Source organism: Cyprinodon tularosa, unplaced genomic scaffold (genome assembly GCF_016077235.1).
Source record: "Cyprinodon tularosa strain WSP-4 unplaced genomic scaffold, ASM1607723v1 ctg965, whole genome shotgun sequence".
NCBI lineage: Eukaryota > Metazoa > Chordata > Actinopteri > Cyprinodontiformes > Cyprinodontidae > Cyprinodon > Cyprinodon tularosa.
In genome coordinates, this window is record NW_024039746.1 from 141,265 (window position 1) to 156,321 (window position 15,057).

Here is a 15,057-nt window from a genome sequence, read left to right on the forward strand (position 1 = left end):
TGAGCCAACAGCAGGCACAACTTTGTCAAGCCATGAGTTTACTGACTCACGAGATTCAGGACCTAAGAGGACAATTAAGCATGAATCAACCTACCTCTCCTTCTCCCCCAGCTGTCCAACCTCCCGCTGATATCGCGCCGCCTTCGACCTCTGGTGTCGGGGTGTCCGCGCCTTCTCCAGAACCTTTCTTTGGTGAGCTGAGTAAGTCCAGGGGTTTCTTATTGCAGTGCTCCTTAGTCTTCTGTCGTTCCCCCCAGTCTTTTCCAGATGACGCTGGGAGGATTTCCTATGTTGTCGGTCTCCTCAGAGATAGAGCCTTGAGTTGGGCGGAGTCATTTATTGATGAAACGAGCATCCTCAGTCTTAGTTATGCTGACTTCCTCGCTCGGTTCAAAAGAACGTTCTCCTCCTCGTTAAGCGAGGAGGAGGCTGCTAAGAGACTGTGGTCTCTGAAACAGGGAGGCCGCTCGGTAGCCGACTTTGCGGTCGAGTTCCGGACCCTGGCTTCTCAGACAGGTTGGAACGCCCTAGCTCTTAAAGCGGCGTTTCTTAATGGACTCACCGAAAAATTAAAAGATGAATTAGCCACCCGAGACAAACCATCAGACCTAGAGGAACTGATCGGTCTAGCCATTCGGGTGGACGATCGGCTCCGTGAAAGAGCCCGTGAGAGACGGGGACAGGACCCTCTTCCAGCGCGACGCCTCGCCCCTCCCTCCTTGGTCACGCCTCCTAGTTACCGTTCGGCTCTCCCAGAGAGCCAACCGTTGGGCGAACCCATGCAACTAGGCAGGGCTCACCTGTCCCCGGAAGAAAGAGACAGGCGTATGAGGGCTAAACAGTGCCTCTACTGTGGCACCTCTGGGCATTTTCGTTTTGACTGTCCCGTCCGCCCAAAAGATCCGCGTGTTCTGAGACCCCCGCTCCCTGGTTTCTTTTACAATCTGTTATTTGTTTCCAAGAGTCACAACATCCGGTCTCAGCCCTCATAGATTCAGGCTCAGAGCAGAATCTTATTGATCCAGCCTTGGTTAACAGACTTCACATACCTGTTCGTTTGTTACCATCTCCAGTCTCAGTAGTTGCTTTGGACGGCAGCCCCCTAGTCACCATTACCCATCAGACACTTCCCCTTAAATTCATTTCTTCTGGTAATGATCATGAAGACCTCTCTTTTTTTGTATTTCCCACCAAACACTCTCCTGTTGTTTTGGGCTATTCGTGGTTGGCAGCCCATAACCCTCTAATTAATTGGAGGGAGTCACGAATTGAAACATGGAGCACCAGTTGTCTGGCTTCGTGTCTGCAGTCAGCCCTTCCCCGTTCTTCAATAGACCCTGTTTCCCCAGAGGTTCCTCCTGATCTGTCCCAAGTTCCATCTGATTATCTTTACCTCCGGCGTGTGTTTAGCAAGGATCTAGCTCTAAGCCTCCCCCCTCATCGTCCCTACGATTGTTCCATCGATCTCCTCCCAGGGGCTCCCCTGCCGTCAGCCCGTCTTTATAAACTGTCTCATTCTGAACAGGGAGCTATGGAGAGATATTTAGCAGAGTCACTGAAAGCGGGCATTATTCGTCCATCATCCTCCCCTGTTGGGGCAGGTTTTTTCTTTGTCCAAAAGAAAGATAAAACACTACGTCCCTGCATAGATTACATAGGCCTCAATCAGATAACTATCAAAAACAAATATTCCTTACCCCTTCTGGCTTCAGCCTTTGATACAGTACGTGGAGCCACAATCTTCACCAAACTGGACCTCCGCAACGCTTATCATCTGGTCCGTATCAGGGAGGGAGATGAGTGGAAGACGGCTTTCAAGACACCGATAGGCCACTTCGAGTATCTGGTCATGCCTTTCGGCCTAACTAATGCCCCAGCTGTCTTCCAAGCCCTCATAAATGATGTACTCAGAGACTTCATTAATCATTTTGTGTTTGTCTACATAGACGACATCCTCATTTTCTCTAGAGACCCCAAACAACATCGGCAGCACGTCCGCCAGGTCCTCCAGCGGCTCCTAGAGAACCGTTTATTTGTCAAGGCAGAAAAATGTGAGTTCCACCGTGAGTCCATAAGTTTCCTCGGCTTCATCTTTGAGGGTGGACAGGTGAAGACGGATCCAGCCAAAGTCAAAGCTGTGGTCGACTGGCCCACACCCAAGACCCGAAAGGACCTCCAACGCTTCCTTGGGTTTGCCAATTTCTACAGAGTGTTTATCAAGGACTATAGTGTCATTGCCTCGCCCCTCTCAGCCCTCACTTCCACCAAGACAATCTTTACTTGGTCTCCTGGAGCCGATCAGGCTTTTCGTTTCCTCAAGGAGAGGTTCACAAAAGCCCCCATCCTGGTTTACCCTGATCCTTTGGCCCAGTTCACCATGGAGGTCGATGCCTCGGATACCGGGGTCGGGGCCATCCTGTCCCAGATGTTTGTCTCTGATGGCAAGCTCCATCCCTGTGCTTTCTTTTCTAGGCGTTTCACTCCAGCCGAGAAAAACTACGATGTGGGAGATCGTGAGCTGCTGGCCATTAAACTGGCTCTGGAGGAGTGGCGCCACTGTTTGGAGGGGACAGAGTTGCCAATTATTATCTGGACAGATCATAAGAACCTTTCCTACATCCAGTCTGCTAAACGCCTGAACTCTCGTCAGAGCCGTTGGGCACTTTTTTTTTCACGTTTCCATTTTACCATCACCTACCGCCCTGGCTCCAAAAACGTTAAACCAGACGCACTGTCCCGACTGTTTCCTGCCGCCCCTGATTCCACTGATCCAGAGACCATCATCCCCAAATCCTGCGTCATTGGGGCGATCGCCTGGGGATTGGAGAAACAGATTCAACGGGCGCTGGAGAATGAACCTGATCCTGGAGGCGGCCCTCCCCGCCGACTCTATGTCCCTTCTGCTGTCCGTTCCCAGGTAATCCGCTGGGGGCATTCATCTAGGTTCTCTGGTCACCCTGGCTCCAGTCGCACCATTGCCTTCATCAGACGATATTTCTGGTGGCCGTCCCTAAACAGGGATGTTTTTGAGTTTGTTTCTGCCTGTCCTGTCTGTGCCCGCAACAAATGTTCCAGCAGACCACCTTCTGGCCTCCTCCAACCTCTACCCACGCCTAGTCGTCCGTGGTCACACATAGCCCTGGATTTCGTCACTGGTCTACCCCCATCCAATCACAAGACGGTCATCCTCACCGTCATCGACAGGTTCTCCAAGGCATGCCATCTGATACCACTGAACAAACTTCCATCTGCTCACCAGACTGCCAGACTTTTGTTCGACCATGTGTTTAGACTCCATGGCTTGCCGACGGAAATTGTGTCTGACCGTGGCCCACAGTTTGTTTCCCAAGTTTGGCGTCGTTTCTGTCAGTGCCTGGGGGCTAAGGTCTCACTTACATCTGGATTCCATCCCCAGTCTAATGGTCAGTGCGAAAGGCTGAATCAAGAGTTGGAGAACACCCTCCGTTGTGTCTGCACCCACAACCCCTCCTCCTGGAGTCAGCTCCTTGCATGGGTGGAGTACTCACATAACTCGCACATTTCAGCAGCCACTGGATTGTCCCCCTTTGAGGCATCCCTAGGTTATCAGCCCACATTCCTTCCCTCTTCCTTCCCTGATCCAACCTTTCCATCCGTCAGGTCATACCTTCAGCAGTGCCGCAAAGTCTGGGATCAGACCAAAGCCGCCCTTGAATGTACCTCCATTCGAAACAAGAAGTTTGCTGACCGCAAACGCATCCCGGCGCCTATCTATTTCCCTGGACAAGAGGTGTGGTTGTCTTCTAGGAATTTTCCCCTAAAGGCTGTGTCAAAGAAACTGGCCCCTAAGTTCCTCGGTCCCTTTAAGATCGCCCGCATCATCAGTCCTACAGCAGTCCGGCTCAGGCTTCCGCCTCACCTTCGTGTACACCCTACTTTTCATGTGTCTCAAATTAGACCTGTCACCTCTAGCCCGTTATGCCCTCCTTCCAGACCCCCTCCACCCGCCCGGATTGTGGATGGTCACCCTGCCTTCACGGTTCGACGCATAGTGGCTTCTAGGCGTCGTGGCCGCGGCTTCCAGTTTCTGGTGGATTGGGCGGGGTACGGGCCTGAGGAGCGGTCCTGGGTTCCTCGTTCGTTCATTTTGGATCCCGGCCTCATCTCAGCCTTCGAGGCCTCCTCCACTGGACGGCCGCCAGGGGTCGTCCGTTAGAGGGGGGGTGCTGTCATGCTCCAGGCCTGGGTTCAGGGATGGGTTGTCTCTCTCTCTCTCTCTCTTCTCTGCAGGGTGGACTGGCAGGTGCTCCTCATCACTGCTGATTTCAGCCCTTCTTAAGGAGCAGAGACCAGGAGGAGGGCGTCAGTTCTTTCTCGCTTCCAGCGTGAACCTGAAATCCAAGCCAGAGAAATCACAAGCCAGGGAGCTGGACTCCTCTGATCGCCTGCCTGTCCACCCTCAAAAACCATCTGCACAAGAGAGACTGAGGGAACCGCTGGATTGCACTGGACCACAGACTTCACCCCCCTGGCTCCGGGCAAGCCTCCCACTCTGTGAGTTTTGAGCTCTCCACATTCTTACTGCCACAGGCTGTTTCTGACCACCTCCTTCGCCCTCCAAGCAGGCCAGAAGATACCAAACCAGTCATCACCTGTCTACCAGCACTTTACAATAAACCAGTTAAAACTAACTGTCTGTCTCCGTGGTTGCTCTGATCCTGAGTCGTTCTTTTCTATCATGACACATAAATTAAAAAGGGTTTTTGGTGCCCGGGCCCCGGCAGAAGACTTTGATGCTGTAAATCAACATTTGCTTGGAACCTAGAAAACGATAAGAGTAGTCTTCCCCGGGGCCCAGACACTGTTGGTGGAATCAGCCAAAGGGTCAGTGGGTGTGGAGGTGGGTGAAAGTTTGCTTCCGTGACGGAGAAAGAAGCTCGACAGTAATATAAATGAAGGGGATCTTAAAAGCTGATTGGCTTCATACAAGGTGCTGCCCTGAGTTGATTAGCTGGAGCTGAACAAGGGACATCTCAGGTGTTTTAGGTGAAGCTAATAAGAGTCCTCCAGATTGAATTTTCGTTTAAGCTTTGTTACCCCAAGCTTTGAAAATCTCTGTTTAGTCAAACACTCAAAAATTAAAAGCATGGCACGTATGCAAACCTTAATGAGTCTTGCAGTAGTTATGGTGAATTCTCAAAGATCCACAGCTGAGATGGGAGAATCTGTTGATTTAATAGTTAAAAAGTTAATGCATGGAAGTCTGATCTTTTGTTGGGTAGTGGGTAGATGAAAGACATCATAGAAAGAATGCTAATCTGGGTCCCATGTGAAGTTTTCTGGAAGTCTCTTAGGTTTTTATTTTTATTTTATTAGAATAAAAAGAATTATTAGGCTATGTTCACACAGCAGCCTGAACTGATCCAAATCCGATTTTTCTTGCCCATATGCGACCTGTAGCTGATCTTTTCATGACAGTCTGAACAACACCGATCCATTTTTTTGCAATGCAACTCAGACCACTTGGCTATGTGGTCCTGAATCCAATCCGCATCTGATCTTTTCAATTGCGTTCTGTGTCTGAATGGCCAAGTAACAATAATCTGACTTGTACGCCATTAATACTCAACAAGGTAACTATTCAGCGTCTTGCTATGCAGAGGCCGGAAGAAAAACAACAACCATGGTGGACAATAATGTGGAAAGTTTAATAAAACAGAACAGAAGGACGCAGTATTCAGGTGACACAGTCAGTGTAATACTTAAAGGCGTTTATTGAATAAAACAGAGCTTGTGACGTCATTGCGCATGCAGGACAGTTAAGTTGTGTGAATGCAGTTCACACAGGTGATCACATACAAGTCACATATATTTGAAAATGTGAACAACCACGCAAAAGAATCGGGTTTCACAAAAATTTGGAATTGAGCATTAATGCCTGCACTGTGAACGTAGTCTAAATCTCCCTTTTCTGAACGTAATAGAAATATTCGCAAAAATACTTGAAATCGAAAACAGAACATATAGATTTTTGGGAGGTAGAATAAGAATATACAATTATTTTATTTATCTCAAAAATAAAATTTTTACTACACAGAGTGGTATTTTAAAAGTCTTTTTTTGTGTAAAATTTGCATTGGATTAGGTGCTTTGACCTTATGCAGGTGGTCATTGTAAAAAAAAAAAATATCCCCTCCAAATACTGCTGGGCCAACATTTGTCACCAGTGACATCTCATCATTTAAAAACTGCAGTTTGTAGTAACTTGGTTAAACTAGTGAGGAAAGAATGAAACCCAGAATTTGTGAGGGAAAAAGGCTTTACAGAACTTCACCACATAAAGGAATTTACTTTTGAAATTATACTGAAGTACATATTTGTACTCTGTATTCAACTATATCTACTTGAATACAGTGTAGGTATATAATCATTCCTAAATGTGTTTTTGAATAGCACTCATGGTAAAAAAAAAAAAAAAAGAGGAAGCCAATCAGAGCTGGCTGAGTGCTCCACTAAACTTCAACTTCTCACGATAGGAAAATAATAAATATTGACATAAATGGATCCACAGTCAGAAACAGACTGTAATGTTTCCTTTACACTCAGATAATCTGTGTAAGTGAAGGTTGGTATTGAAGACATTTTAGAGTAATGTGTTTTCGCATTTTAATAGTTAAAAAGGAGACTTTTTGGCTTTTGAAATTAATTTAGATTAGGGCTGGAATAAGCAGTACTTACATCAAATTGTAAAAAGATATGTAAACATTTTGCATTTAAGATTACAAAAAAATCTTTTTGTATGTCAATATTTTCAATCTAGAACTCCTCAAATGGAAGCATTTTAGTTTCGCCTAGTTTAATTTAGTAAAATCTTCTTTAAGGAACCTTTGGTTGGTTGTTAGTCGATTAATCGAAAAAATAATTGACAGGTTATTCGATTTGCAAAATAATCGTTAGTTGCAGCCCTAGTTTAGATAAGTTCTTGTTGATTGTTTACTCTGTCAAAGGACCAACAGAAAATATGCACATACCAAAATGTAAAATGTTTTAGTTTAATTTAGTTTTAAATTATCTTTGTGTTTATGATGACAAAATAAAAATATCTATTTCCTTTTCTTTCTGATATTAGGATGTTATAAATCAGGGACTTCCTTACATCTCAGCATCTAACCCCAATTTAAGAGAACCATACACTGACAAACCTCATTTGGATCCCCCCTAACTAAAATTATGTCAAACTATATTTAAATCTATATTTATTTATTTATTTAAAACGTATCTAATAATATGGGTTGAAATTATGTTCCCCATTATGCTTAATTTGTTGATTTCATCATTAACTCAATGTAGTTAATTATGTGATAATTTCTTTATATTTTCATTTAGAGCACTTGTACTTCACATTTCTTTATTTCATAATAAATGTATTAATTTAATTTTGTCCCATTTGGCCCTCCATTCACCTCACATCACAATAATTCTGGAAATCATCCTGTTATCCACATCCAGATGGTGTCGTTTGATCCCCTCTTTCTCTACCTCTGTCTGGGACGATACAGTCCTTATTTAAAAATGCCAACTGGTAGAGAGTTTGAAATTAAACCAATCTAAGTTAATCTGGATGCCTAATAAGATTTTGTTCTGTTATAATTTCAGGAAAACAAACAGACATTAAAACTTAGCAATAAATGCATGAAATCTATTTATTTCAAATCTTCGGAGCTGTAAATAAATGCTATTTTAAAATGGATATTCAGACATACGTAACTGGATACTTCAACAAGACAAATGATTTAAAGTTCGGCTGTTGGGAAATCCCCTCTCTAATGCCACTTTCCTAAAGCTGCTGTTTTGCTGTTTTTGCTTGAAAAGTAGACATTGCATCTGTGCAGTTAGCTCTGCATGTGTTCAGCTTTAAAACAAAGCTGTATGTGTTCAGTTCTTGAGCATGCCGAATCAAAAGGGATGTTTAGAGTACCGTTACACTCCTACAAAACAGTGATCAAAGTGGCTTTGGAACAGATTATATATTAAGCTTTGGGAATGGCCCCAACTTGAGGTGTATTGAAGGTTTCTCTTCTATGCTTAAAAAATAAGTTTGTGCCAGAAAGCCAGCAATTTAAATAAGCTCTACCTTTTACATGAAGTGAGATCAAATATTTAGAGGTATTAAGCCAGTAGTTTGGTGATTGGATGCAAATTATAGAGGTCAAGGTGCAACTTGCTAAGAAACATTTCTATAAACATTACATATTATACCCTCTCTGTCTAATTCTGAGCTTTTACAGTAGATAAAATACAAAACTGTTTATTTAAGAAGCATCAAAGGTATCTTTAAAAGCCCCAAATGTTTGACATTGATGCTAATGAGTGTATGCAACAATGCAAAAGTCTTTATTTTGTTTCAGTATTTACACAAAATGCTTTCAAAGGCAGAAAAATAAAAAGTGAAACGAGAAAAGGCTTCATAAAAATCTACAGATGTCCTCTGTGGCTCATCTGCAGCGATATCAGGGTGTCCCGGCTGAACTGGTAGGTGAGCTTTTTCTTCACCTTGAAGATGTGGCCGGACCGGGCGTAGTTCCTCAGAGCCCGGGACATCTTCTGATAGGTCATGGGCCTCTTGTTGCCCTTCCTCTGGCCCCAGAGCAACGCCACCTGGTCCTTGTTCCTGGAGGAGAAGCTGAAAACCCCGGCCGCCGCCGGCACCCAGGACAAACAGTGGGCCATGCTCGGATCCTGCAGCATCTCAAACAGGAAGTGAAAGAGCCGCAGCCTTCTGCCTGCAGGTGTTGAGCAAACTGTGAGTGGCATACGTGATGAATGGGGTTTAAATGGGAGATGCTTAAATGAATATCCACTGTCCCCATGCCAGAGCAGTTAATGCTTGTTACAGTTAATCATTCCCTCAACTACATTCCCAGAAAATCTCTAAAGCGATCACAATTAAGTCAGAGACTAGGACTTGTAAACACTGCGGTTATCTGATAGATATGTAAAATAAGCTCATTGCGCTAAGCCATGCACAGCAGCTTTGTGTTTTACAGTAAAGGGCTGGTCCTTTATTTGCTCTCTTGGTATTATTTCCCCCCAGGCTAATAGCAACTGTGACAATAACAGTATCTAATGGCCAAAAAAAAGGAGAACTCACCCCTGCCTGCCGCTGTGGCTGTGTGTTTGGATGATTGTCTCGCTGAAACAAAGTTTGGCTGTGACCCACGCTCAGACAATGTCGCTGTTGTGTTTTGGCCAAAGACTGCTCGGGTGTCATGTGTTAGGAAGGTCTGAAATGCGGGTTTGATGTCCTTTGACAGAGGGGGAAATACAAGGGGATATGGGTTAGTTTAAAATAACCAATAAGCTCATTTATTTTAGGTATTATAATGAAAGGTGAAACTTAAAGATTTATTACATACACGCTCATTTGTTTTAACTATATTTACTATATCAATATGGAGTCATTTGGAGGCAAATTGATCATGACAGTTTGCTGATCAATCCAGGCCAGAGATACTTGGTCATTAAAGCAGTTATTGGTACATTTGGCAGATTTCCTGTTAGATGGCAGCAGAAATTTGGAATAAAGGACTTTTGAGAGAAATCAGGTGATCTATTATAATAATAATAATTAATTTTATTTGTAACGCACTTTACATTTGACTTCAAATCTCAAAGTGCTACAAAGTGCTACATTTAAAAAAGGGAAAATTAAAACAAGTTTAAAAGACCATAACATTAAAAACAGAGGAAAAAGACAATCATTAAAATCAATACATTCAAAGGCATACGTAGCCTATTAAAAAAAAAAAAATAAAATCTGTCTCAAGTCTTCTTATACAGTAGACTTGAAGGTATTCCAATCAAAATACAGTTAAATAAATACCGGGCGAGACATTGAAATTGTTCATCAGTATAAATATTTTGGGTCTATCATAGATGACAAATTAACTTTCAACAGCAACACAGACATGCTATGTAAGAAAGGGCAGCAGCGCTTATACTGCCTAAGAAAGTTAGTCAGGTTTCAGGTTGACAAAACCCTAATGACCATGTTCTACAGATCTTTTATAGAGTCCATACTTACCTTCTCTGCCATCTGCTGGTACGCTCTTCTTAATGTAAAGAACAAAAATGCCATATCTAAGATTATTAAGGTGTGGAGTAAGATCACGGGTGTTCAACAGAAAAACATGACTGAAATGTATGAAGATCAGGTAATCAGAAAGGCTGAGTCCATTTTGGATAAAATATACCCATCCTCTACATAACGAATTTCAGTTTCTACCCTCTGGTTCCCGTTTTAAATACCCACCAGTTCGGACCAACAGATACAAATACTTCTTTATTCCCTCTGCTCTTCAGCTGCTAAACTCTACTAGGAAAAGCAAATAGCCATATGTTGCATGCATTCAGGCCTATGCTCTCATTTGCACATATTTATTTACTTTTGATTCTTTTTTACATTTCTGTCTCTTTTATCCACCTTACTTTTATCTTTTTAAATATTTATGTGTTTCTTGTGCTTCTTCTTTTATTTTTTATCTGTGATTTGTGAAATGTGAACATGTGTGTGAAAGGTGTACTACTACTGCACAAAAATTGCCCATATTTGGACAAATAAAAGCTACTGAACTGAACTTAACCTTGGACATCTGAACTGCAGCTCAGGCCTTTTCGCACTTATCCTGCTTCAGATGTTGCGTAACTCAGCGAATGGGACAGTTTTAGCCCGGTCTGCAATGTCTGTCAGCGGATTCTTTTGTACCTTTCTCTAACCACACTTTTTCCTTCCACTACATTTTCCTCTAAGACTCCTAAATACTGCAGTCTCATACATGATTTAGTAAGCCTAAATATGTTCCTGTATTAGAAATTATCTTTTTAAAATCAAGCATGAGTTGTAGTTTTTCATAAGCTGTGAATTCCAGTTGTCAAAATCTGATCTGTTTGCAGTAAATCTACACTTGAATTGTATGTTTTAAATTCATTTCTAAAAATAAATTAATGTTTTATTGAATTTATTTGTTGAATATGCTTACAGATGCATCGTGGTATGTCCAGCTCTGATCGCAGGTTTCCACAGCCATGTCTACTCCACATGCTGGCACAACTGTATCGCAAGATCGGTTTTCTGCTGGAAAAAAAGTTACACTTGATAAAAATGATACTCCATTTATATTGTGTAGTAAAATAATTTTTCCAGTATTCTCTCTATACCATTTTCTGCAGTGCTTTGTCTGTAGTACTCCTCCAGAAAATCTAAAATCACTTCCAAGTCAGACTGATTTTCCTGAAAAGAATTCTGATAAATATGGACGATTAAAACAAACGTTTTTAAAATAATACCAATGTAATTACAGTGATATAAGGCTGTTCTTTACCATCACAGACGATCATCCGCTGCAGTTCAGTCCTGGCAGTTTTACCTAAATGACTCTGAGTAGTTTAAGCCTTCTTATACCCTCCCATGTCAGCACATCACCAAATTATTTCTGCTCCCTGAACTACCTGAAACAATGACCACCGATCCCACAAAACCCCCACCACACCACCACCAAGGCAGCTCATCAACAAAGCCTCCCAACACTGACCACATCCTCCCCGCTGAAGCAGATAAGAACCAAAACGGGCGGCAGCCTTTGCGCAGGATTCAGTTTTCAGGGAAAAAAAAGAAAACTTACCGGCTGGCACATTTTTCCTCACAGGATGTGTCTAAATTTTTATATATTCTTGGTGGCTGTAATATTTCATTACACAGGAGACGCCGTTAGAGGTTTAGAAATGATGCTGAAAATGTCGCTAAAAGTCAGGAAATAAACACAATGAAGGAGATCTACCAAATTTTTTACCTATGTAAAACATTTATTTTTTAACAAGTGTATACATTTTTAATGCCTGATGTTTTACACAATGCAAAAAATAAAATAAAAAAACAGTCAGATTTCACATAAATGGCTTTTAAAGTTGGTCTTTCTTATACATTTTGCTCCATGTTTATATATCTAAGGTTAATTTAGTAATGTTTTAAAAAACGTTTTATCAAAATATTAAAAAAGTTTTAAAAATTGCAAACTTTTAAAACATTACGTATGAAATAAATGTGTACAGATTTTTAATAGAAATAAAATTTTCATGCCCTGCAGCAGATTTGATCTGCTACAGATTATCTGATAATCTATGAAATGATTTTACTAAATGCCATCGGACATTCAAAAAGGTCAACTAATTTATAATACAATGAATGCTTTAGTGTTTAATAACATACAAAAACAATGTGTTCTACTTTAAAATCAGTGTAACATGAACAAAAGATCAACAAAACTTCCTATAATATTAAGTTTAATATGTTTTTGATTTAAAAAAATAGTTTTCAGAGAAATAAAAACATTGTTATGTAAACGTTAAATATCTTCATATAGACCTAAAATTGCTTCAGTAGTTAAAACATTGGACTGATACCAACAGAGAAAACTCACAAATTACAAAAATATATACACACATCAACTAGAGAACATTAACCATTGAGCAAAGACAGATTTTCTTTGAATCTAAACATCTTTTCTGACCATATTTACAGATTATTTACACAAATTGCTAAAAGGATTGGACCACATTTTTTTTTTAGAGGTCGTTTTAGCTCATCATTAACAGTATATTAAGTTGCAACATGCAGACAAGAGTCTTTATGAATCCTTTTATACATGAAAGCAACAGGATGTCCTGCCTTTTATTTCACGGTTTGGCAGAGCTGTGTGAGGTGAAGCTGGAGGCCATTTCGTAGTCTTCCTGAAGCTGGTAGTGTCCGTACCAGCCGTGCCATTCCGTGGCTGCAGACCCAGAGTAGCTCTGCTCGGGGAGGCTTTCCTGCCGACTGTGGACTTCATCCTGCGTGGGTTGGCGCTGCAGTTGCATGGGTACCTGCGCAGAGCCGAGCCTGTGCAGGATGTCCGGGTTGAACTGGTAGGTTAGCTTGCGGCGCACTTTGACGATCTCGCCAGTGCGGCTGTAGTTCCTCAGGGCTCTTGCCATTTTCTGGTAGGTCATCGTCTTGCGGTTTCCCTTGCGCTGGCCCCAGCACTCAGCCAGCTTTTCCTTGTTCTTGGAGATGAAGTGGAAGGTACCGCTGCCGCTGTCTGTCCACTGTATGGAGTCGCCCATGGTTGGGTCATTCAGGGCTTCATGGAGGTACTCATACAGCCTCAACTTCTTACGTCCTGTGAAGATAAAGAACCTCTTTAACCCCGATTCAACTGTAAAATTACTTCTTTAAATCCTTCAATAAAAAATACCTTTATTGTTCCTCTGAGGGGGTAAGATGGAGTAGAAATGTGGAGGATCATTCTGAACTGAATGGCTCAACGAGACATCAGGGATGCCCTGAGGCCAGGGTTGCTGCTGAGAGATTTAAAGTCAATCCTAAAGCCAGCATTTTTGCGAATAATACTTTAAATTCAGGCACTTTTCAATACTTACAGCAGTTTCACTCCAGTCGTACCCTGCAGTTGGGATGTCCGACTGGTGTGTGACGAAGCAGCAAGACATCTGAAACTGGAGAGAAGATGGCGGTCCGCCCAGCGTCTCGAAATATTTGTAATCTGGAAGAGAAAGATAATTTAGACTTTAAGGCATCAAGGTTTTTCTTTTAATAGCTTGAAATGCAACAGGATGTACCTGTATCGTTGTATCCATTGTGTGAATGCTGCTGAATAACATCTATTGCATCCTGAAAGTGTTGGTTGATTTCAGGATCTAAAGATGACTGAAAAAAACCCAAACAAATTTAGTATCAAAATAGAAAAGTTAAGTAAACTTTCCTCCTTGATGTAAATATAAAACACTCCGATAACTCACCATCTTATAAGTCTGAGCGTTTCCATCAGTTGAGGCCATTTCTGTCCAAATAAAGCGAATGGTGCAGGTACACATCCTGCACAGGTATATATATACGGGACGCTGTACTCCAGAACCTCAGCCACATTTCATAGGCCAGTCAATTTAGATATGTTTATTTCACTCACTTCTTCTTTCCTGGTAGCACAGATAATGCTGAGCATCTCTCTCTCTCTCTCTTTTTCCCCGCATTAAGATCACAATCTACCAAAAACAATGCGCTGTTTTTTTGTGCACACTTAAGCCTGGAATACCACCAATATCTAGCGTGACCAAAGACTTTGCATATGGGGCTCTTGATATATCTAATGTACACATCTATGTTTAAACCTGCAGGTTTAGGTAGGAATTTCTAACCATCATCATATATGTTTTATTGTGACAACTTAAACCAATGAATTGCACACAAAAGTGGTAATTTTAACCTTTAACTAAATTCTTAATTACTTAGAAATGCTAGCTTTGTTTTCTCTGAAAACCTGATAAAACAGAAACGGCTCATTTTTTTAGATGTTTTTTTCTGCATTTACCTTCAGTGTGTAGGCCAGAAATGGAATAAAAGTGAAAACCAATTAAACACCCAATTTACCTGAATGCTATAAACACTTCTGGCCGTGATTGTATAAGTTAATGGTTAATGCTGGGGTGGCTACTGCAAAGCCAGCTCGTGCCTTTCTTTACCCGACAGAGCTGGCTCTGCTGTTCAAATAAACAGAGTCCTTTTTTCGAGAAGTTCATTTATCTCTCCCCTGCAGTTTTAAATATCAACTGACTTGTTCCTGAAGTTCCCCTTTCAGTCCAGTAAAAGTACGACACAAGCCAGCGCCCTGAGAGCTCCACAGCAGCTCAGACAAAAGAGTCGGGCATGCATGGATTACTGCATATATAAAAGATTACATAATCGGCTTTCCTAACATTACTTCACTAGGATGTGAAGGGATTTATAATCATATATGTTACAATTTTCAAGCGTTAAACTGTTTTTTTCTGTTACTTTTAAGTAACAATGAACACCTTGTCACAGGAAAAGACCATATTGTCTGTAAGCATGCAAACCTGAGTGTGTGTGTGTGTTTGTGTATGTATTTAGACGTGTGTTTCCTGCCTGTGTGGCAGGCTGATAAAAAAAACAAAGAACCACAAACCTTTTCCCCCTCTCCCACTCTGTGTTTCCATTCTCCCATTCGG

At 41.9% G+C, this 15,057-nt stretch overlaps 2 protein-coding genes across 5 annotated transcripts; both read right to left on the bottom strand.

The window, feature by feature from the left end:
* Positions 1-8,350: 8,350 nt before the first annotated feature.
* Positions 8,351-11,517, bottom strand: spi2 (Spi-2 proto-oncogene). Of its 3 annotated transcripts, none has more exons than XM_038275555.1 (5): positions 11,361-11,517; positions 11,197-11,281; positions 11,019-11,110; positions 9,131-9,284; positions 8,351-8,780 (listed from the first exon to the last, which is right to left on the bottom strand). In XM_038275555.1, exons 1-5 carry the CDS (start codon positions 11,361-11,363, stop codon positions 8,455-8,457), a joined length of 660 nt encoding a protein of 219 aa, XP_038131483.1. In that variant the 5' UTR covers positions 11,364-11,517; the 3' UTR covers positions 8,351-8,454. The 3 variants fall into 3 exon arrangements, with proteins under 3 accessions (XP_038131483.1, XP_038131482.1, XP_038131484.1); XM_038275554.1 differs by having other exon boundaries at positions 11,019-11,113; positions 11,361-11,516; XM_038275556.1 differs by having other exon boundaries at positions 8,351-8,762; positions 11,019-11,113; positions 11,361-11,513.
* A 576-nt stretch (positions 11,518-12,093) lies between these two features.
* On the bottom strand, positions 12,094-14,189 carry spic (Spi-C transcription factor (Spi-1/PU.1 related)). 2 transcript variants are annotated; one of them, XM_038275552.1, is made up of 5 exons: positions 13,831-14,189; positions 13,651-13,738; positions 13,453-13,574; positions 13,269-13,374; positions 12,094-13,193 (listed from the first exon to the last, which is right to left on the bottom strand). In XM_038275552.1, the coding sequence occupies exons 1-5, from the start codon at positions 13,903-13,905 to the stop codon at positions 12,712-12,714; spliced, it is 873 nt and encodes a 290-aa protein (XP_038131480.1). In that variant the 5' UTR covers positions 13,906-14,189; the 3' UTR covers positions 12,094-12,711. The 2 variants fall into 2 exon arrangements, with proteins under 2 accessions (XP_038131480.1, XP_038131481.1); XM_038275553.1 differs by having other exon boundaries at positions 13,269-13,371; positions 13,831-14,188.
* Positions 14,190-15,057: the final 868 nt, after the last annotated feature.

Excerpts from the sequence above, each read along its gene's own strand:
- spi2 (XM_038275554.1), bottom strand. Across the intron at positions 11,114-11,196 it reads ACAAAGCACTGCAGAAAATG|CAGAAAACCGATCTTGCGAT; the intron begins GTATAGAGAGAA and ends CTTTTTTTCCAG. Across the intron at positions 9,285-11,018 it reads GGACATACCACGATGCATCT|GACATCAAACCCGCATTTCA; the intron begins GTAAGCATATTC and ends CCTCTGTCAAAG.
- spic (XM_038275552.1), bottom strand. The coding sequence starts at position 13,905 with ATGTGTACCTGCACCATTCGCTTTATTTGGACAGAAATGGCCTCAACT. Across the intron at positions 13,739-13,830 it reads ACGCTCAGACTTATAAGATG|TCATCTTTAGATCCTGAAAT; the intron begins GTGAGTTATCGG and ends GGTTTTTTTCAG. Across the intron at positions 13,194-13,268 it reads CCCTCAGAGGAACAATAAAG|GACGTAAGAAGTTGAGGCTG; the intron begins GTATTTTTTATT and ends TTATCTTCACAG.